General features: G+C 42.4%; 1 protein-coding gene across 3 annotated transcripts; it reads left to right on the top strand.

The window, feature by feature from the left end:
- Positions 1–1,289: 1,289 nt before the first annotated feature.
- Positions 1,290–22,701, top strand: slc12a3 (solute carrier family 12 member 3). 3 transcript variants are annotated; one of them, XM_086108843.1, is made up of 26 exons: positions 1,290–1,685; positions 1,815–1,943; positions 3,497–3,572; positions 3,666–3,761; positions 5,019–5,158; positions 5,474–5,584; positions 7,834–7,945; positions 8,049–8,179; positions 8,286–8,370; positions 9,393–9,553; positions 9,993–10,100; positions 11,022–11,145; positions 11,621–11,722; positions 12,040–12,195; positions 12,277–12,376; positions 13,319–13,430; positions 13,836–13,961; positions 14,419–14,525; positions 14,636–14,718; positions 14,881–14,952; positions 15,967–16,068; positions 16,145–16,256; positions 18,184–18,270; positions 20,027–20,165; positions 21,921–21,988; positions 22,068–22,701. In XM_086108843.1, the coding sequence occupies exons 1-26, from the start codon at positions 1,404–1,406 to the stop codon at positions 22,207–22,209; spliced, it is 3,063 nt and encodes a 1,020-aa protein (XP_085964969.1). In that variant the 5' UTR covers positions 1,290–1,403; the 3' UTR covers positions 22,210–22,701. The 3 variants fall into 3 exon arrangements, with proteins under 3 accessions (XP_085964969.1, XP_085964970.1, XP_085964968.1); XM_086108842.1 differs by having other exon boundaries at positions 1,291–1,685; positions 15,964–16,068; XM_086108844.1 differs by lacking the exon at positions 11,621–11,722 and having other exon boundaries at positions 15,964–16,068.
- The last annotated feature ends 295 nt before the right edge of the window (positions 22,702–22,996 follow it).

Raw genomic sequence — 22,996 nt, forward strand, 5'->3', positions numbered from 1 at the left:
TGAGGCTATGTTGTTATATTGCCACATTCTAGTTTGTTTCATGCAAGTGAAAGAAACATAAATTACAAAATATATACTGCATGCTGTAAATCCTGTAAGTCATTCATCTTTGAGCAATGTTTAGACAGAATTTTTGATTTAGCACATTTCTGACACAAACCATCCATCCATCCATTTTCCGATCCGCTTTACCCTCCTTTATAGGGTCGCGGGGGGTGCTGGAGCCTATCCCAGTTGTCTCCGGGCAGTAGGCGGGGCACACCCTGAACCGGTTGCCAATCAATCGCAGGGCACACAGAGATGAACCATCCGCGCTCACACTCACACCCAGGGACAATTTAGAGTGTCCAATTAGCCTGGGAGGAAATCAGAGTACCTACAGAAAACCCACCCAGGCATGGGGAGAACATGCCAACTCCACACAGGAAGGCTGCAGGCGGAATCGAACCTGGTACCTGCGCACTGTGAGATCGACGTGCTAACCACTGGCCCACCGGGCCTCCCGACATAAACTATGCTTCACATAATTAAAGGTACGACATTTATAAGCAAACAAGAGTTAAATATGTTTAAAAGCAACGCAAAAAAAATAAAAAGCACCATACAAAGTTCCTGAAAAAACACACAAAGCAAGATCGTATTTTAAGGGGGAAAAAATAGCGCTGTCATGTGAGGAACAGGATTTTGGACCCTGAAGTTGAGAAAAGTCTATCTGTGAAAATACAAAGTAACTACAGAGAGCAGGGCTGGATGCAGAAGATGCGGACGAGAGCTGACGCTCTTGACTGGGGGACAGCTTGACGAACTCGTGACGTGTCACTGAGTAATCCGAATGTATATATTGTGAGACATCAAGCCTGTATGACAGAATAAAGGATCAAAGCATAAAAGAGCCATAGCAACTGCATCGCAACTGAAACATTAAGGAGGAACAAACAGTCACAACAAGCAGGGGGTTTTTTTCTACACTAGTCATGATCAGTGGCCAGTCATTTCCTTCTATTGTTTTTGGATGAAGTATTTTAAATGCTTTGTTGAAACAATTTACAATGTACCGAGGCCTAATGGATATTGACGATTAATGATTGACATCATGCACAAATTTAGAGCGAGAGGAAGAATTGACCTTCATTTCCTTGTACAACATGAGAACAGTTCTGGAAATAGTCACGTGCTTTCATAGAGCCTGTAATGACTTCTGTAACTGTTCATTAAACATGGCCTCGTACATAGCCTGAAGCTCTTCCTGCTCTGACTCTCGGGTGGAATATAAAACTGAGCGACACAATCAAGCCTCCTTCATACCGCCTTGACAACAGAATGACTTAGTCCCCTTGACTGGCCTCTTTTCAACTGCTTGAATGCAAATACATACCAAGATCGAGTATATATTTGCATTCTGAATGGAGGTCCAAGTTATCGGTGACAGCATACATCTGTCTGCGTACAGATCCAGAATTCCTCAATCAGTGACCAACGGGAAGACAACACCAGCAGAGTATGAGTCTGATTTTTATCATTTGTACGGGGACACAAGTCCTGTTGTGCCCTGTGGACCTGATATCCAAAGTCACTATGAGACTCTGGATGCACCACCAAACTCGGACTTTTACGCCAACACCGAAGTTTGTGGACGACGGAAGCGCTTCAGGCCATCGCTCTACCAGCTTTACGCCAAGCCTGAGGTGAGGAAGCATCATGCAGTCTTGAAAATGTACCGTCTATACAAGTGTAATATTATCATTGCATGTGTTTTGTATTTGAAGCAAATTTGTCATTTGAAATAGTCGGCAACCTTTGATTGCCTTTACTAGGATGACTCTCAACCTCCCATGTACCAAGAGACAACACCCGATGGCATGGAAGGAGAGAGCTCCGAGGATGAGGAGCAAAAGGAGCCACTGCCTGAACCGACACGATTCGGCTGGGTTCATGGAGTGATGGTCAGTACCACTGAAAAGTGCCTGTGACTCATTGCCAAGGATACAAATGATCTGCCCTGATTAAGATTTCATGGCAAGCGCTTGGCTAAAGGAAGAAGGATCTTTAATTTCTTACAAATGACGTATCGATGATCATGAGTACTTTGTGAAAATCGACCACGGTGAATCTATAGTTTCACCAACTTTGCTTTGTATTTTTCACTGTTAATAAGCATTATACGAAACATTAATAACTATCAGCAGCAAACAACAAGAGTCGTGATGTATTCACAATTTCATTCATTTTTTTTGCGCTGAAATGTTCACTCCTAACACACCAACTTACTTCCAAGTGTCTTAACTGCTATTAAGAACCTCTAGACAAGAATCTAAATGGTTTATGTGAATTGTCCTTTAATCAAAACAACCCATGAACAAATATATTTTACTTCTGCAAATTAACCTGCTATAGTATATAAAATGCAATATAAAGCTCTTATGCACAGGACATATTATTGTTCAAGTAATATAGTAAATGACAGTAAGGCAGTGGAACATGATGATAAATTTCCAGTGCCTCACCTTTTTGGAAAATTCTTCCCAGTAAATACATCCATCCATTTTCTGATCCGCTTTATCCTCTCAAGGGTCGTGGGGCATCCTGGAGTCTATCCCTGCGTCTTTGGGCTGTAGGCAGGGGACACCCTGAACCGGTTGCCAGCCAATCGCAGAGCATTCGTAGACGAACAACCATCCGCGCTCACACTCACACCTCGGGACACTGTGTTCAATCAGCCTGCCATGCATGTTTTTGGAAAGTGGGAGGAAACCAAAGTACTGTATAAAACCCGTGCAGGCAAGGGTAGAACATGCAAACGCCCTAGTCAAAATCGAACCCTGCACCTTTGCACTGTGAGGCCAATGTGCTAACCTCTCGCCCCCCTGTGCCGCCTCTTCCCAGATTATTTCAAAATAAAAGCAGTTGGAGCTCTATACTTAAAGAACAGGCATACTTTATAAAAATCTATCAATAATAACAAAAAAGAGGGAAATTGATATTCAGTACCATCATGCACTCGGGTGTTGCTGAGTACAGCCAAGAGAAAATATATGAGTTGCTGATGAGGCCAAACACAATAAGAGGAATTCTTGGCACGTCTTGAAATGAAGCACGTAATGTTGTCCAGCCTTGATAAAAGTTTCTTCAGGGACATCTCATGTCAATTTTACAAATGTTTTGCATTCGGCACAACAAAAACCCAAGCTTCTGACTTCATTTTCTCAAAGGAGACTGATTGGTCAACTTATTTCATGCATGACGTTGGACACCTTTGACGTGCAGTAAGATCATTTTGTTTCTGGATCACTCTGTTGAGGATTTTGACTGAATCATTGCTGACAAAGTAGATAGAGGTGCACAATGAGCAATTATGAAAAGCAATATTTTCCGACATGAGCAAGCTTTGAAAAAGTTTTTTTTACAATGTTGGTGCTTGAATTCAATCGATTTTCACGCTCATTAACATGTCCTGCCACTACATGTGAGAATATTCAGTCCGTTAATGTCTTTTTAGATCCGTTGCATGTTAAACATTTGGGGGGTGATCTTGTACCTGAGGCTCCCTTGGATTACTGCACAAGCTGGCATAGGCAAGTGGAAAGAAAAAACAAATATTCCTCTGTTGTTTTGTTCTGTAGAAAACATACAAAATATCATCGTTCTCATCTGATTGTTTTCTCCAGGTCTGACCTGGGTGATCATCCTGCTGTCCTCGTGTATAACTGGCATCACTGGGCTCTCTACATCTGCCATCGCCACCAACGGCAAAGTGAAAGGAGGTTTGTTCCACGTGTGATCAATCATTGACCAATACAACTAACACAACACTATGGCCACCTGAAAGAAAACGTACAGTGGTGCTTTGCGCTACGAGTGTCCCGTCTTGAGAGGGGTTTTTTTTTGCGCTGTTGGCCAGTTTTATGCTTTGACTTGCGAATCCAGACTTGAGAGCGGGGTGTTGTGGCATTGTCAAACAGAGATAGTAGTAGATAATCTTCACAAAAAATAGGCTTCAAGCTGTTTATTCCCAGTCTGTTGAAGCTTACTGCCAAGCTAAACAAAAAAATCAACAAACTTACATGTTGAGTTTTTAAAACTACCGCATATCGAGGGGTGCACATCACGATTTTTGCGTGGTTTTCAAATGAGTGCCAGAGATTGTTGTTTGGTGCTCTTTTTAAAAAACATATTTTAACCCAACCTCAAGGATGAATTTAAAGATGTACGGCACGTCAAGACAAAGAAAGGGCCTGCAGGCCACATCCCGCCAGTCCATAATCACTGAGCAACCCTCGAAGCCCTTATGAGGCTAAAAAAAACGTAAAGTATGTGCTTCTCTTATTTTAACCCTTTGAGGGATCGCGGTTACTACAGTGGGCAGCTTATTATGCTATCAGGTTACAGGGGCCATGAAAGGGTTAATGTGCACACATGTCAGCAGTGCACGCTTCAAGACAAACTACTTCTCTTCACTGTCGCCATTTTAGATATACTCTCACTGCATATATAGATTTTTTTTCCGAACATTTGAGCAAATATTTAAAAAATAAAATAAAAATAAAAATGATATAGTGCCAATGATAACTAATGATGGTCCTCATTTGAGCAACAATCTTATTTCCTGCACAGTGGAGGGAAACGAGGAATTTTCCCTGGTAATGATTTGGGAGACCGAAGAATGGCTAATTGTGGGTTGTGCTTGTAATATCAGAAAACTTTTAAAAGAAAGAAAAAAAACCTCTTTGTGTGAATGTTGATTAAATGTGATGAAATGTTAGCATGGGCGTGGGTTTTCTCCAGGTACTCCGGCTTCCTCCCACGTGCCAAAAAAATGGTATGTCCATTTATTTCTATGGGAATTTATTTTTTGATACAAACGTTTGAAGTTACAAGCGTAGTCAAGGATTGAATTAAACTCCATTTAATATGCCGCACTAACAATAGCTTTTGAGATATATTTTAACGTATTGCTGATACTTGATTTTGACCAGACTAAATGTTCATAAATGGGATGAATTTTCCTACATTTTCCTCAGGTGGGACCTACTTCCTAATCAGTCGTAGCCTCGGTCCAGAGCTGGGTGGGTCCATTGGTCTGATTTTTGCCTTTGCCAATGCTGTGGCTGTGGCCATGCACACTGTGGGCTTCGCTGAGACTGTTGTTGACCTCATGCACGTAAGTGCCTTATCAACAATTATTGAAGTTCTAACTGACTGATTTCTAATTACGATGCACTCCATTCAGCCTGGGTGGCTTATTTTGTTTAAATAGCCTCGAGAGTTCGTGAAAATTATTTGGAAAGAGTAAGAAGGTAAAATCTCTCTTGGACCAAAAAGATGGCCAAATTATAATTTGACATGGATAGACATGCTCACGCTGACTCATTTGTTTCGTTTTGTTTTTTTTCTTAATTGTGTATCGTTGTTTATTTGGTGCTCAATGCTTTTTTTTCTCAGTTTCAGTCTCACAGAGATTTACTTTGTCTCTAAGGAAAATGGTGCTGTGATGGTGAACCGAATCAATGACATCCGCATCATTGGTGTCATCACAGTCACGTGTCTATTAGGTATCTCAATGGCTGGCATGGCATGGGAGTCAAAGGTAAGCTCGACTAAACTTAAGACCGTACTCGCTTGGCAAACCTTCAGAGTAACTTTTCAACAGACTTTAATTCATAGGCATTGTTCAGGGCTTACCATTTCACTTGGGCGTGATTACTGTATTTTAATTAATTGATAATTACTGTACTAGTGGAGCAATGGAAGACTGGGCCTTAATGCTAAAATATATTTTAGCATTCCAGTGTTCCATCACACATTTTTTTTCAATCACATATTACAACAGAGCCTTATTTGCTGATGATAAATCAAAAGCAGAATGGACTTTGCTAACAATCAAAAATTGTTCTGTTAGTAGGAGAGTGTTCTAATAACCATGCATAATTTGGCACTGAGTAAGATCAACACAGACACAGGGTTCTAGATTCGTGCCCAGCGCCACTCTATCACACAAAGTGCGGTCTAATTGTGTACATAGGTGCCGTTTACTTTCTTTGGATATTTTTACAGACACACAGTTAGAAACAGGCAGTTTGCGCCATTGTTACGTAGCCAATGAAAGAGCCCCCTGTAATTCCCTTTAAATTTTGAAAGGTGCACGTATTTGACAGTTCAGACTCGCTGTAGTCCATACAGGAGATCGAAGCACGCGGTTTATAAGGAACTGCAAGGAGACAACTAGGGTACAAATCACAGCTGTGAAGTGGGCACTTGGAGACCACCTTCATACCCGCTCATTTGTGTCCATATGTGAGCTCCTACACATAGCTGTGCTGCTGCCCAGGGTGTCATTTTAAAAAGATACTGTTATAAAAATGATAAAAATAGTAATGCATTGATTCAGGGAGTTTGATGAGCACCATTGTCATATTTAGGAATGAAATCCACCACACGGAATCTGTCTGCCTGTACTTCGATCAAACCACACACAATTGCAGCGTGGTCTGCCAACTTCTCAAACACACTTAACGAGCTTTGCAGTGAGCAAATCAAAATGCGCCAGTTTTCACGCCCAATCATACATGCGCTCATCCCCGAGGCCTCCTCCTGGTCGGATCTGCCCGGAGCACTTCACCAGGGAGGCATCCACGAGGCATCAGGAGCCACTTGATCTGGCTTCTCTTCATGTGGAGGAGTAGCTATTTGGAGCATACAAATCTCCAGCCCTTAAGTGCCTAGAAATCCTTTCCATAAAGGTTATGAACTGAATTTGTGACAAAGGGCAGGCAGACTTGACGGAGTCCAAACCTCACTGGAAATGAAATTGACTTACCACCAGCAATGCGGATCAAACTCTGACACCAGTCAAAGAGGGAACAAAGAGCCCATATCTGGGGGTTCGGTACCCCATTTTCTGAAGTACCCTCTGAACTCTTCAGGACACACGGTCAAACACCTTCTCGCAAGTCCACAAAGCTCATCTCGACGAGTTGGGCAAATTCCCATGCAAGGACCCTGCCGAGGGTGGAGAGTTGGCCCCCTATTTCACAGCCAGGACTAAAACCACACTGCTCCTCCTGAATCTTAGATTTGGCATTCGGATGGACCCAGCGCTCTCCAGCACTCCTTAATAGACCTCTCTAGGGAGGCTGAGGAGTGTGATCTCCCTCTAATTTCAATAGATCATCTGGTCCCCCTTCTTAAAATGAGGGACCACCACCCCTGGTCTGCCAATCCAGAGGTTGTCCTTCTCCATGGCCTCACTGAAATCCTGCCATGCCTGAGTTTTTGCCTCATTCAACCACCAAATCAATGTCCTCAGCCGTGACGTTGGCAGGAAACTCCTTCTGACAGGGAAGTATGCCAGATGTCCCCCATCACAATACGTTTGAGTTTGTTTGGTCGGACTGGCATCTTCCCCTACCATCTGAGCCAACACATCACGAGGTGGTGAATGGTTGACAGCTCCGCCTCTTTCTTCACCCGAGTGTTCAAGAAATGCAGCTGCAAGTCCGATGAAACACCCACCAAGTACACAAAAAGACACTATTATGTCTGAACCTGGTGTCCGTTATGCATATATGTGATCAATCAGTGACAGAACACCGCTTGGGTTCCAATCGGGGGCTGCTTTTACGTGCATAGGCATAAAAAACAGTCAGGAAAAAGTGGAGGGAGGCTTCATTCTCATCCACCGGGTTGAACACCAAGGTACAGGTGCCAAGTCGAGGCGCAGTCAGTATGCCCACGCTTCTCAAAAGGAATGGTGCCCAAGCTGTGCGTGGAGTAAATTTTGTCAAAACTTTTCCAAAGATATCATTTCGACATGAATGTGTGTTTTGTCTTCTAAAGGCCCAGGTTTTGTTTTTTCTGGTCATCATGGTGTCATTTACCAGTTACATTGTTGGAACCATCATCCCCGCATCGCCACAGAAACAGGCCAAAGGTTTCTTCAGCTATAAAGGTGACTGAATTTCTTCTGTTGTAGTGTTTGCTCATCCAAAATTATTAGTATCTGACTCTCAGTTTCACGAATCTAAGTAACAGACCAAATGTACTCCCGACAGCGGATATTTTTGCCAAAAACTTTGTTCCCGATTGGCGGGGGCATGAGGGCAGCTTCTTTGGCATGTTTTCGATTTTCTTTCCTTCTGCGACTGGCATTTTGGCAGGAGCTAACATCTCCGGAGACCTGAAGGTATGTCGCATTTTCCTCCCCAAACATTTCTCCTCTCTCATGTTTACTACCTGTGCCAAATGTCAAACTGCAGACTTGTTCGAAATATTGCCTCTGCCCTTGTCAGGATCCAACAGTGGCTATCCCCAGGGGGACACTAATGGCTATATTCTGGACCACTTTGTCATACCTCATAATCTCTGCTACCATTGGTATTGTATGCTCATATCAGAAACCAAAGCCGTGTTCTATATAAATGGATGTTGTTGAAGATCAAAATAAACTGGAGCTGCGAGCAGCGAAAAAGCGCCCTCACACCTTGGGGTACTGACCGATAAGAGACAAACTGTCTAAAACAGGGATCACCAACTCTGGTCCTTGAAGGCACCGATTCTGCATGTTTGAGATACCTTCTTCCTCCAACACACTTGATTCAAATGACCAGAATCATTATCAGGCTTCTGTAGAGCTTGCTGATGAGCTGATCATTTGAATCAGGTATGTTGGATGAGGGGAACATCTCAAACATGCAGGATGGGGGTCCTCGTGGACCCCAGTTAGGGACTCCTACTCTAAAAAAATAAATAAAATAAAAAAAGTTTCTGCCAGTCAGTCCTCATATGTGTGCAGTCACATGAGTATTGGTTTGGTCCTTCAAACTCACATTGCCAAAGCAACAGAATAAAAAGCTTTCAAATGCTTTCATCTTAAAACTCATTCAGTACCAGCCAATTCTGGACCAACTCTGAAAAGACGTTTAAAAACGTCTTTGGGAGTGAATAAGTTAAACTTCTTTAGATGAAACACCCAAAGTCTGAAAACGATCGGGAAAAAATTGTATGAGGAGTTCATCAAAATATGACCTCCATAAAAGGCCAAAAAAGAGAGCTGGTTCCAAAATAAAAGTCAAAATCGTGGACCAAAATGAGATTTGTTTAACGGATCCCCAAAAAATCTGGCAGTACCCTGGGGACAGTCTCATCTTTGAAAGTCGCGCACTCTCAGAGCAACCCAGTTTTAAAGTTGCCAAATGCATCATATACTGTCAATCCATCCATCCATTTCCCAAACTGCTTATCTCCACTGATTTGTAAGTAATAAGTTCGTGTGAAACCCATATTTCATTGTGTGTGTGTGTGTGTGTGTGTGTGTGTGTGTGTGTGTGTGTGTGTGTGTGTGTGTGTGTGTGTGTGTGTGTGTGTGTGTGTGTGTGTGTGTGTGTGTGTTAATCTAGGGTCCTGTGTGGTCAGGGATGCATCTGGACTCTTAAATGACACTTTGTCCTCCTCTTCATCCAACAAGAATTGTGTTGGTATAGCTTGCCAGTATGGCTGGGACTTCACTGACTGTATCAACAACAACACATGCATCTTTGGCATTAGTAATTACTATCAGGTCAACATACACAAATACACACAGCATCACAAGGAATGATCTTACATATTCTTTCTTCCGGTCTCTGTTAATGTAAATCTTTTTGAGGATTTTGATGTTTTTTTCTTTTCAAAACAAAACAATCACAGATTTGGTTTGCTTAAAAAAACTGATTAGGCCTGGAAATGTACTCAATATTTTGTTGGTCTTAGTTCAAATCCCATAACAGAGCAGAGTGTCAAAATTAGAGTTTGTGAATCGAGGTGTGTCAAAATGTAGCTACCGTTGCCATGTCTCCATGCAGAAAACGAAGCACCCCACCGCTCAGTGTGTTATCTCTTCCTCCAGTGCGCCTCAATCCGTTATTCTTATAGAGGCAGTCGTTTTGGGAACTGCAATTTCTTGACTACCAGTAGTACAGAAAGTGACCAACGGGTAAACAGAATCTTTGTTTTTACAGTCGATGAGCATGGTGTCAGCCTTTGCTCCACTCATCACAGCTGGCATATTTGGTGCAACACTCTCTTCTGCTTTGGCCTGCCTAGTGTCTGCACCCAAAGTGTTCCAGGTACGATTCACAACTCAGACACTGGTATATATGCGCACACACTCACGCACAATCCAAATGGTGTCTTTCTGGACAGTAATCTCACAGTCTGTATCGAGGTCTCTCATAGTTTACAACAAGTCAAAGAACAGATGATGAAGACATCTAGATATGTAGTGTGTGGTAAAAATGTGTCCATTTTCTGAGCCTATCACACAACTCTCTCTCATAAAACTGGATGTACTGGGTATCTATGTTCTGAGATTAGCACTCGTTAGGCCTAGATGGCAAATGACTAGTTTGTAACTGCAAGAGTCAATACTTCACAGGGAGCCCTAATGAATCTAATGTGTGCATCTATTTTCGGGTTGAAGGACTCTAGAAATGAAATTATCATGTCATTGTCAAATATAAGTTCTACATGAGGCGGCCCAGTGCTTCGACCCCACAGTGGCGAGGTCGTGTTTTCGGTCCTGGCTCCGGCGTCCCTGTGTGGAGTTTGCAAATTCTCCCTGTGCCTGCGTGGGTTTTCTCCGGGTACTCCAGTTTCCTTCCACATTCCAAAAAACATGCATGACAGGCTGATTGAACACTAAGAACTGTCCCTAGGTGTGAGTGTGAGCGCGGATGGTTGTTTGTCTCTGTGTACCCTGCGATTGGCTGACAACCGGTTCAGGGTGTCCCCGTAGACAGCTGGGATAGGCTCCAGCACCCCTCCGCGACCCTTGTGTGGATATAGCAGATCGGAAAATGGATGGATGGAGTTCTACATGACATCAGAACCAGATGTGGAAACACTGGCACAGTTGTCTCTTATATGATTCTTTTTATTTTATGAAAATATTTTTAGTGTGTTTCTTTGCATGTTGTGTGTGTGTGTGTGTGTGTGTGCATATATTTATGTATTTACATTGTATCTTATTTTGTCTCTGCTTTCTGTAGTGCCTATGCAAGGACAAACTCTACCCCCTGATTGGCTTCTTTGGCAAAGGTTATGGCAAAAATGACGAAGCATTGCGAAGCTACCTCTTGGCATTCATAATTGCTGTCTGCTTCATTCTCATTGGTGAGGACTGGAACAATATGGAAATATGTGACCTTAGAATGTGCTGTTTTGGCTCACCCTTTTTTCTTCAAGCAATCAGGTAAAGTACAACCTTTTCTGATAAATATCCAATAGGTCTGATGATCTGACGATTTTAACAAGAGGCCATTTCAAATGACCCCATTCAGGGATAGTGGCTACTACAGTGGACAGCTTGTCATGTTATCAGGTTATCAGGTGTTGGTGTATGAAAGAGTTAAGACCAAACTGTTTGCCGACAAAGCCAAACATTTGCAACCGCTCATCATCTACGTTTGGCCAGTCTCACCCTAAAACTGCATTAACCAGAAGCCTTTTCATATTGCAGTCTAAATTCATATTTATTCAGATTTCAAAAATGAAAAACAAAATATAGCTTTTTTTCTGAGCGAATAAAAGACGGTGATATTGCGCAGATGTTGACGGATCCTTTCTGCTCCTTGCCCTTTTACTGCAGCCGAGTTGAACACGATAGCGCCAATCATCTCCAACTTCTTCCTCTGCTCTTACTGTTTGATCAACTTCAGCTGCTTCCACGCCTCAATCACTAACTCACCCGGTAGGATGAGAGAACCTATTAACGTACACTGCATACACGAAGCTATCATTTTTCATTGACATTTTATTAGGCCGCATTCTGACATTTTTCTGCTGTATGAATTCACAAGTGTGTGGATTGAAGTCAAAATAGCAACTATCTGTATCTTTTACTGTAGGTATGGATTAGTATGCAAGAAATGTTTTTGTAAATATCGTTTTACAGCAGTAATGAGTCACACCTTATGAACTTAATTTTGGAAAGAATTATAAACTAAATTTATGTGTTGAGTAGTTGCACGATCCATCCTGAGATTGTACGTTCATTTTTTTTTACAGGTTGGCGCCCATCCTTCAGATTCTACAACAAATGGCTTTCCTTGCTGTGTGCTGTGTGTTGTCTGGTTATCATGTTCTTGTTGACTTGGTGGGCAGCTCTCATTGCCTTTGGTGTTGTCTTGCTCCTTTTAGGATACACGCTGTACAAGAGGCCCGGTAAGCACACCGCACACTTCCAGTTCAAGGCACACCGCAGTAGCTGTCGTTAAACTCACTTTGCCTATACTTTGTGCCTAGCTGTGAACTGGGGCTCATCCGTGCAAGCCAGCTCCTACAACATTGCACTCAATCAATGTATAAGCCTTAACCAGGTGGAAGACCACGTGAAGAACTACAGGTCAGTGACAGTGACTGAATGTTGTCCCGACTATCGCCTGAATCATTAATTGCGATGAAAAGCACAGGTCAGTCAGAAATTGTGAAATTATTTCAAGTTGCACACTTGACATCAGAATTAATGATGTGAAATTACTTTTGTCTGTCTTCTTTGGTTGATCTAGTTTCCAGTTTCTTTGCTGCGCAATGTAAATGCATAATGCCTCATAATACAAAAAGAACATATTTATCCGTGGGCTTAAATGCAATGGTGCAAAACTCAAGATTAAAAAACAAACAAACAACAAAATGTATTTGAAGGAAGAATGCAGAGTGCTTCGTGTTAACTTGACCTCAATAGCTCGACAATAAGTTCTGGACTGCCTTCAATGAAGGATGCAGAGCGCGGAAGGTCTGTTTGTTTGAAACAAGTTATTCCCTCGTTGATTCACATACATTCAGTCACAACCAACCAGCAGGTGATTGTACTTTATTATCTTATTTTTGTATGAGCACATATTGTACATAGGGCGGCCTGATGGGCCAGTGGTTAGTGCGTCGGCCTCACAGTGCAGAGGTGCAGGGTTTGATTGCCGCTCCGGCCTTTCTGTGTGCAGTTTGCATGTTCTCCCCATGCCTGCGTGGGTTTTCTTCGGGTTCTCCAGTTTCCTCCCACATTCCAAAAACATGCACAGTCGGCTGACTGAGCACTCTAAATTGTCCCGAGGTGTGAGTGTGAGCAAGGATGGTTGTTCGTCTCTGTGTGCCCTGCGATTGGCTGGCAACCGGTTCAGGGTGTCCCCCGCCTACTGCCCGAAGACGGCTGGGATCGGCTCCAGCATGCCCCATGACCCTTGTGAGGATAAAGCAGATCAGAAAATGGATAGATGGATGGATGGATATTGTACATATGACTTAACCCTTGGTCATCTGATGAACCTGATATAGATTGCCTCAATTGCAGACCACAGTGCTTGGTGCTGACGGGACCTCCCAGCAGCCGACCAGCTCTCGTGGATCTTGTCAGCTGTTTCACAAAGAATCTTAGTCTCATGATGTGTGGCCATGTGGTGACTGTGAGTGCAACACATTGCATAACGACACGTGTGTTGGGTTCCAATCTTGGCTCCGGCTTTCCTGTGTTACATTTGCGAGTTATGTGTGTGTTTGCGTTGGGTTTCTCCAGGTACTCCCACATTCCCAAAACATGTATGTTCGATTTATTGACACTTCATTGACTCGACAGTGTCCTTCGGAGTGAATGTGAGACATGTCAATATGTGCCCTGTAATTGGCTGACGATCACTCTTGGGGCTAGTCAGCCTATTACCCGACCAAAAGTCAGCTGGGATAGGCTCCAGCTCACCTATGACCATGATTTGGATAAGTGGTCTGATGGATGGATGGATGGATGAAATTGTTACAAATGATGTTGGATACTGTTTGTTTCAAATATTTTTTCAACACCTGTTCTTTTCCAGAATGATCTCTCTGCACTAGTGCAAAGTGAAAGTCACATTTCCTGGTTGAAACAAAGAAAGGTGAAGTCCTTTTACAAACATGTGGTGGCTGCAGATCTCCGTTCAGGGGTGAACATGCTGCTACAGGTCTGATATACAGCACTTCATTGATTACTCTGTCTGTCTGCCTGTCTTTGATGCTGCGCAGTATGTTTTATTCAGAACTCATGGAAAGCTATGCATCATTTTAATGAGTGAAATCTTTATCTTTTTTTCAGCACACTGATTTGATTGGAGAACATCAATCTTACAGACATTTACAGACTACATAATTACAGGCAGTGTTCAGATAATACGACATCTCGCTAATGCATGTTCCTTTAAATTTACATGACCGCATGAGTTGAAAAATGTCCTTCAGTATTTTCTGAAGGAAATACAGAATATTCATAGACTACACATAGAATATCACAGTGGACCAAAATGAAACTACATATCTGACTTTCCTACTTTGTTTAACTCTATGAATGCGCAATGACAGGGTAAAAGATGCAAAATCAAGTCTTTCCGCCTTCTACTTGCAATGTTGTCATGTGACCACCAGGGGTCAGGTTTGGGTAGGATGCGACCCAATGTCCTTCTGATGGGTTTCAAGACGGATTGGCACAGTGCCTCACCACAGGCCGCACACAGTTACATCGGAATATTGCAGTGAGTGACATTTGTATGCATAGACATGACTCATAGATACGATTTGGCATCAAGACTGTAAAATGTGACATGAAATTGGTGCCTGTACATTTATTTGTCCATTTATGCAGGGATGCATTTGACCTTCAGTATGGTGTGTGCGTGTTGAGAACAAGAGAGAGACTGGATGTCTCTCGCCCATATCAGTCATACGGTGAGAATCTCAAATTAGAACACAGTCATTTTTAATAAATAATAAAACAGAAACAGAAGCAGTACCAGTACGTGTTAGAGGTGGTCAATAAGGTTGTGTTGCCAAAATATTTCGATCATCGAAAACACTGTGATTTGTACTTGGTTTGATTGTTTTAAACAGCCAATCCGGGCTTCGATGGAGAACTCCAAAACATGACCACCGTACACACTTCTGGACTTAACAACATTACATGTATGTAGATGTTGCATGCTTTACAGCATATACTGTAGGTCATGAATTTAATGTCTGTCCCTTCAATCAGACCGCCCCTGTAAACAATATATGTCTCTACATGATGTATACATTCACACATACTGTACATACTAAGGGTGTGCATCTTTTCAGATAAGACGATTTAATCCGGTTTTGGTGGCATGCGAAACGAATCAGGGACAGTCAGTTACAAATGATTCGATTCAATATGGCATGGTTTCAATTTGAGAGGGTATGAAGCAATGATTTTTTTTGTTGTTGTCCGTTTACATGCAGTTTACAAAATTGTCAGTACTGTAACTGTGCCATTTCCTTTGAAAATATATCTCTCCAATAACAGACAGTTTGAGGCATATGTCGCTGTATTTCAAAGTGGAATGATTCCATTCGATACACTCACATCTTTTAAATCCAAAAACGATTTTCTGGTTCAAACTGGGTTTTTTTTGTTACACCCCTAATACATACATATACTGTATACATACTGTATGATGCAGTTCGACATAATGAAAATTTCAACTCTTTGAAGGGGAAGTCAACTCAAAAATGTTCTTTAAAATAACCTATTCTATGATGCTTGTTTTCTGATTTTGGTCAAGTGCTGTTTGCAAGATGAATCGTGATTGAGCCCTGAGCAACTGTGATGTTATTTTGAGTAAACAGCAAGTGGCAAAATGGCCGCCACCTGACATGGATGAAAACAGGTGGATTATGCTCCTTAATTCTTATTCCACAAACAGCCTATTCGTCAGAATACTGTGTTTCGGTATAGTAATGTCACGTACAACATATTATTTAAGATTTTTGACTTGACTTCCTCTTCAGTATCAGTAAAAAAAAAAGGAGCATTATCTTTTTCAAATCCCTACTTTATGACTCAGCCCTCATGTTGGGTCCTATTTTATAGTTCTGATTTAGCCAATGCGGTGGCCGCCGAGCGTCGAACTGCACGCAGGTATGACTTTAATAACACACCCATTTTATTTGCAGCAGCTGTGCCCATTGACCCAGAGGCTCAACTGAGTCAGACTACACTGTTTCAGAAAAAACAAGGAAAGAAGACAATTGACGTTTACTGGCTGTCTGATGATGGAGGTCTGAATGTGCAAGCCTATATACTTCAGTCATGTTAAACATCATTTTTCATTCATGTTGAAATGTGCCTAACCAGGTCTTACTCTGTTGCTCCCATATCTCCTAACTCGGAGGAAGCGCTGGGCCAAATGTAAAGTTCGAGTGTTTGTGGGAGGAGACAATTCCAAAAATAACGAGCGGAGACAAGAGTAAGAACTTAAATCGCTTAATTAAGATTTCAAGTATTGATTGTTGCTCAATTTTAATTTTGTATTATTTTATTAATATTTTATTGCAGGGGCAGAGAAGTATGTTAGAGCTGTGCGTGACATGTATGAGGACTGTAAAACAGTGTTGAGGTGTGCTGTAGGTGTGACGGAGGAATTCAAGGTGGAGGTGGGACTTCACCAGGGGTCACCTCTGAGCCCCTTCTTATTCGCTATGGTGATGGACAGGCTGACAGACGAGGTTGGACAAGATTCTCCATGGACTATGATGTTTGCAGATGACATTGTCATCTGTAGTGAGAGCAGGGAACAGGTGCAGGAGAAACTAGAGAGGTGAAGGTTTGCACTGGACAGGAGAGGAATGAAGGTCAGTCGCAGCAAGACGGAGATGTGTGTGAATGAGAGGGAGCCAAGTACAAGAGTGAGGTTACAGGGAAAAGAGATAAAGAAGGTGGAGGATTTTAAGTACTTGGGGTCAACTGTCGAGAACAATGGAGAGTGTGGAAAAGAGGTGAAGCGTGTACAGGCAGGCTGGAATGGCTGGAGAAAAGTGTCAGGTGTGATGTGCGATAGAAGAGTTTCAGCTAAGATGAAAGGAAAGGTGTAAAAAACTGTGGTGAGGCCAGCCATGCTGCTTGGATGGAGACAGTGCCACTGAAGAAAAGACAGGAGGCAGAGCTGGAGGTAGCAAAGATGAAGATGTTGAGGTTCTCTTTGGGAGTGACCAGGTTGGATAGGATCAGAAATGAGTACATCAGAGGGACAACTCATGTTAGAGAAAGTCAGAGAGGCCAGACTGAGATGGTTTGGACATGTCCAGAGGAGAGAGGGTGAATATATTGGGAGAAGGATGCTGAGTCTTGAACTGCCAGGCAGGATGCCGAGAGGAAGACCAAAGAGGAGGTTTATGGATGTAGTGAAAGAGGACATGAAGGTAGCTGGGGTGAGAGAAGAGGATGCACAAAACAGGGTTAGATGGAGGCAACGGATTTGCTGTGGTGACCCCTGAGGGGAAAAGCCGAAAGGAAAAGAAGAAGAAGGGGTTTTCAACTCACTTTTGTCACGGGCCACATCGTAATTAGGATTGCCTATTCAGGGCCATTATGATTGAAGTTCACAGTGTGAATAAGAATAAATGTATGGTTGTCTCAGATGACATACTGTATGCTATTACACCTCTATGGATGACTAGTTTTGTAATACTACATTTATTTTAAGAGAGGGATTGGAAACAAATACTTGCAATACCTCAATGTTTTAAAAAGTGAAGACAATTTGCATTTTGGGTATTTAGCGAGAAACATGAAGTTAATGCACATAATTAGCTTTAGGTGGGCCACACAGAATGATGTTACAGGCCGGATCTGGCCACTGGGCCTTGGGTTTGATACCTGTGCTGTTTAGTAAAGTTCAAGTTGCTCATTGCAATTTTTGTTTCTCCGTGAAAAAAAAAGAAAAACAGCACAGTCAATGCAACAAGCATGCAGGGAAAGCACAAATAGGGCACCTTACTCAGCCACAACTGATGGCGTGCATTTAAAACTACAACAACATTCTCACTTTAGCCAATGTTACAGACTACACTAGGGGGTGGCAACCTTTTACACTCAGCCATTTCAACCAGGTTTCCACAGAAAAACACTGGGACCCGCAAACACTTTTTGACATCTGAAACGGTTGGCTTGCTTGTTAGTTTGTATGCATGATGCAAAAGATTAGTATGCATATGCAAAAAACACTACTGTACTGCAATTGGCTGGTGACCATTTCAGAGCATTCCTCGCCACATGTCCCTAACAAACTGGGGTAGGCTCCAGCACACCCGCAACCCTACTGAGGAATGGTGATACAGTATAGAAACTTGATCAGTGGAAGGAGTTTAGAGTTTCGCTTTATTATCTCTTTGCAGGGTGATGACACTAATCAAGAAGTTCCGTCTTGGATTTCATGACGTGGAAGTGCTTCCTGACCTCTTTCAAAAACCTCAGCCTGGAAAGTAAGCTTGTTGGGATGTTTACCACTATTACGCTGAATCATGATTAATAGCACCTTTGATTTGCAGAGGAAGGCATCATTACAGATTAGATCAGGAGAGAAAATACCTATTTGAGTCATCTTCTGCATGTGATAGCGATGGTTACAGAAGAGGTGTGAAAATCCTTTAGTCAGGGGCCTCAAACTAATTTTCTTGATAGTTGTGGTTTCCTTCAGAGAGCTGTTCTGACTTTGAACCCAAATACTGTAAATGTATGAGCGCCTCATATTACATATACACAACAAATTGATGAAGAACTAGTTTCGAAATCAAATGCCAGTAAAAACTGTTTGCTCAAATATGATTACATTTATTTTAAAGAGGGATCGGTCACAAAACTGCTTGCAATATCTCAATCACATTTTTTTGAGAGTGAAGATAATTTGCAGTTTTTGCATTTTAGCAAGAAACATGCCAGATTACCAATCGTTCAGTACGTCACATTACATGCGTGGGCTAGGAGGCGTCACGACTACTCAAAATCTGTGACGAAATGATGCTTGTCTGTGATACGCCTGTCGGCTCAAAATCGAGCGAAATAATGTGTGGTCTCACTTCAGCATAAGTCGCTTTTGCAAACAAAGTAAAATGATGTGGCAGGCCAGATCTGGCCCCCAGGCCTTGAGTTGGACACCTGTGCTTCAAATGCTTGGGCTTGTAATGGACAGCCAGGCCGCAGTATTATCATCCACATCATCATTTCATCATTTGAAAGACAGAAAAGGGGACGCGATATTATGACGTGGTCAGCCGTTTGTTCCTCTGCGCCACACTTACAGGTAACCGTAGTAGCCATTCCCTATTTCTGCATTGTTGAGCCAACGCCAATTCAGGTGTTTGAGCCTTTGTGTCTCAGGAGAGCCATTCCTGATGCTGACATCTGAAATGAACACATAGAGTGTTCTTCATTGTTTCATTGTAAAAACGTCTCAAGGCTGACACGGTGATCGACTGTTTAGCAAGCTGGCCTCACAGTGCAGAGGTGCAGATTTCGATCCTGGCTCCGGCCTTCCTGTGTGGAATTTACATGTTGTCCCCGTGCCTACGCGGGTTATCTCTGGGTACACCGGTTTCCTCCCACGTTCCAAAATCATGTGTGGCAGGTTAAAGGAGCACTCTAAATTGTCCCTGAGTGTGAGTGTGAGCGCGAATGGTTGTTCGTTTCTGTGCGCCCTGCGATTGGCTGGCAGCCGGTTCAGGGTGTACCCGCCTACTAAGATGGCTGGAATCGGCTCCAGCACGCCCGCGACTCTCGTGAGGATAAAGCAGTTCAGATAATGGATGGATGGAAATGTATCAGTCAGTAGAAGTGTTGCAAGGCAACTATGCCACAACCGTGGAATTTTCTAGACCCGTAAGTCCCTCCCAAATTGTTGAAATGACTAGAAGAAACTTCAAGGAAGTTGCCATGAGGCCCACGATAACAGAAGAGGAGCTGCTGGAATTCCTGGGACGTACTGGCTGTTTAAGAAATGAAACAACAATCTCACATCATTCTTCCTATGTGTCAGCTATGAGGGAGAGTGGCAAAAAAGATGTCTTAGAGAAAAGCATCGTAGCCAAGCTGGTTATTCGCATAAAAAATCCATATTTACACTGAAACATGGTGGTGGCAGCATCATGCTGTGCGTGTAGACCTTTTTTTTTTAATCCAATATATATTTACTCTTTGTCACACCTTTAACCTGTGATTCCTTTATCTCATTGTTTACAACAGCATTCATCAGTTTGAGAATATGATGCGTTCCTTCAAGCTAGACACAAACCCAAAAACTGAATCTGATTCGGGCTCATCAAGAGCACAGGAGGAGCCCTGGTGGATCACTGACCAGGATCTGGAGAGGAACAGAGCCAAGGTAGGTTTGGCTCTCACACACACGAGCGCCCGCGCACGCGCACACAACTCACACACAGACACACACACACATTCAAATTCCCATGTGAGATGAGGAATGAGTTTTTTAAACTTCCCTTGGCAGTGGCAAGGGGTTAGGTGCGTGCAGCGGCTGGGGGAACAGCCACTCCACCCCACCTCACAATCGCGATAGCTGCAATGCAAGCTTTTGTTTTTGTTAGTAGAAGGTGCCCGGTAAGGTGCCTGTGATGGAGAAGTGGGTCACAGCGGTGCACGGCAATGGCTGGGTCCTTCTGGCGGACCAGCTTCAGTGACTAAAATAAGAGTACTACTCGCTGAACTTGCATTGAATATAACTTACTGACTTCAGCTTCACACTTCACATTGCATTTTCCTTCTCCTGGCTGTATCGCAGTTCAAAATGCAGAATTTTACAATTTTCCAGCCCCCGTCCCCTTGTACTGAGCTTAACATTTCTCACAGTCATGCTTTGCTTTTACAACGCATTATCACCAGTTATGTGCTTTTTCATTGCCTGGGATACTCTGTTGCTTCGAGGTGTGTTCTTCTTTCGTGGCCATTTACCTAAAGTAATTAGAATAGGGCCAATCAGCTCATGGTAGTGGCTTGCGTGTCTGGTGTTGTGACATTTCATTTACCTCTGTCTGGAGGAATAATGAGCTTATCTATTGTTAGCTCTCTGAAAAATAATACCTAAAATACACTTTACACGATCAGCATTTCTGCGTTTCAGACATCCAACGAACGCAACATTTTTTAAATGACAAAGACGGACATACATGTTTTTCACAGGACAAAAAGTTTTCTGCTTCTGACAACAACGCAACTACTGTATTGCCTTGGTAGTATTGAACAACAAGCCTGCATGCTGGTTGCATCTTGATTGGCTGAATGCGCATTATTACTTACTATGCTATTTTCGATTAATGAGATGTTCAAACTGAAATGGTCGAGGGCGCGAAGGCAGAATTTTCCGTTCCCAGCGCAAAAGCTTTCCACTCACATGACATGCGACGACTAAAAATAGATTAGCTTTCGGGCTCCCATGTACACGGAACAACGACGACGCAAACGAGGTTGTGTTTGCTGTCATGCCTTATTTTGCGGATTTGAGCAACGACCTCATAACTGATAGTTTTGCAAAGGCTGACATTATAGTCGATCGTCGATTTCACATAAAATGCAAATCAGCGACCCATCTCGATCCAGTCGAACGGATTGAGCCGGTAAAGTCGAACACAAATCAACATTTTCATTAACCCTTTCAGGGGCAATGGTCACTACAGTGGACAGTTTATCAAATTGCAGGTTATCATTATTGGTGCATGAAAGGGTTCATGTATTGAGCAAAAATCGAGTTTGTTACCCGGGCCCTGTTATATTGAACATCAACGATAATCAAGCATGCTCTATCCACCATGGTGCCATCAGCAATTCACTAAGTGATTTCCTTCGTTATCTTGTCAGCAACTGAACAGGCTCCATTTACCAATGTCCTCTGTTCTTGATCACTGCCGTCAATCAATTTTTCTGTCGCCTTGAGACTCGGCTAATGTTCCTGGTTCTAGTCCTATCAAAACTTTGCTGATGTTGGCAAGTTGCATGGTCTTCTTGGTGTGGTGATGGCCTCTTACATCATGACCAAGAAAAAAAGTACATTGAACCACTGATACAACATTGCTATAGATGATGAAGTATCTTGTACTAATCTTGCCCATGTTTCTGTGGACATCAGTCTTTCCGTCAGATTCGACTCAATGAAATTCTGCAGGATTACTCCCGCGAAGCCACACTGATTGTCATGTGAGTATTGTTCAGAGTGTATTCCGTTAAATTTAACACACACTGGGAATGTCATTAATCTGGCTTTGTATGCATTCAGCACCATGCCCGTAGGGAGGAGAGGAGTGTGCCCCAGTATCCTGTATCTGGCATGGCTGGAACTCCTGTCACGTGACTTAAGTTCCCCTGTCCTGTTGGTCAGAGGAAACCAAGAAAACGTCCTCACCTTCTACTGTCAATGAATTGGCCCCCCTTTTTGGGTGCGTATGTAATCAACAGAAAGAGTATTCTTTCTGGCAAATCGACATCATAATTAAAAAGCTCATTTAATAATGTTATTCTGTCATCAAAACTGAATCACAATGTCAAATTTAATGATTATACATGACAAACTCATACAATGTGCAGTGAATCACAGTGAACAATAACCATGATATGCATCATTTGCTAACATGTTCAGTCACGATTAGTGTCAATAATGTTTGTATTCACAACTTTTGGATTTAGTGACTTCTACACCAGGTAATACAGTGAAAACCTGATGCTTTAGTTCAACTCAAATTGTTTGTGGAAACCAGTGGCAAGGATTCATTTCAGTTCAATACATTACCTCAAACAAGTTTGAAATTTTATTTGATGACAAATCACTCAAATGTTTTAAGTACCACAATTGAGTAACAATTATGTTTATTTAACGTGATGGTTTTTATTCAAAATGAATGACTAAAATGGTAAATGGGCACATATTTCTCAAAATACATTTTGTTATTGTATTATTTTATCCCAGTAGCGATTTTTGTGTTGTGAAATACTAATGTTGATTTGACTATCACAAAGAAATTAAAAATATGAAGAAACATTGTTGTGATTTTTATTTGCCAGTCTTACCTGCAACAGGCCTTATTGAAAATTTTAGGTATGCAGGGTTGAAGAATACGTGTGTGTGAGTCCTGCGCATTTTTCAATGTGAACCTGCTGGTTTTATTGTCTTGCACTATGTAACGTTTTAAGAAATGTCTGTCAAATTTG

Source organism: Hippocampus guttulatus, chromosome 4 (genome assembly GCF_054856545.1).
Source record: "Hippocampus guttulatus isolate MCC_2025c chromosome 4, RoL_Hgut_1.0, whole genome shotgun sequence".
Classification (NCBI taxonomy): domain Eukaryota; kingdom Metazoa; phylum Chordata; class Actinopteri; order Syngnathiformes; family Syngnathidae; genus Hippocampus; species Hippocampus guttulatus.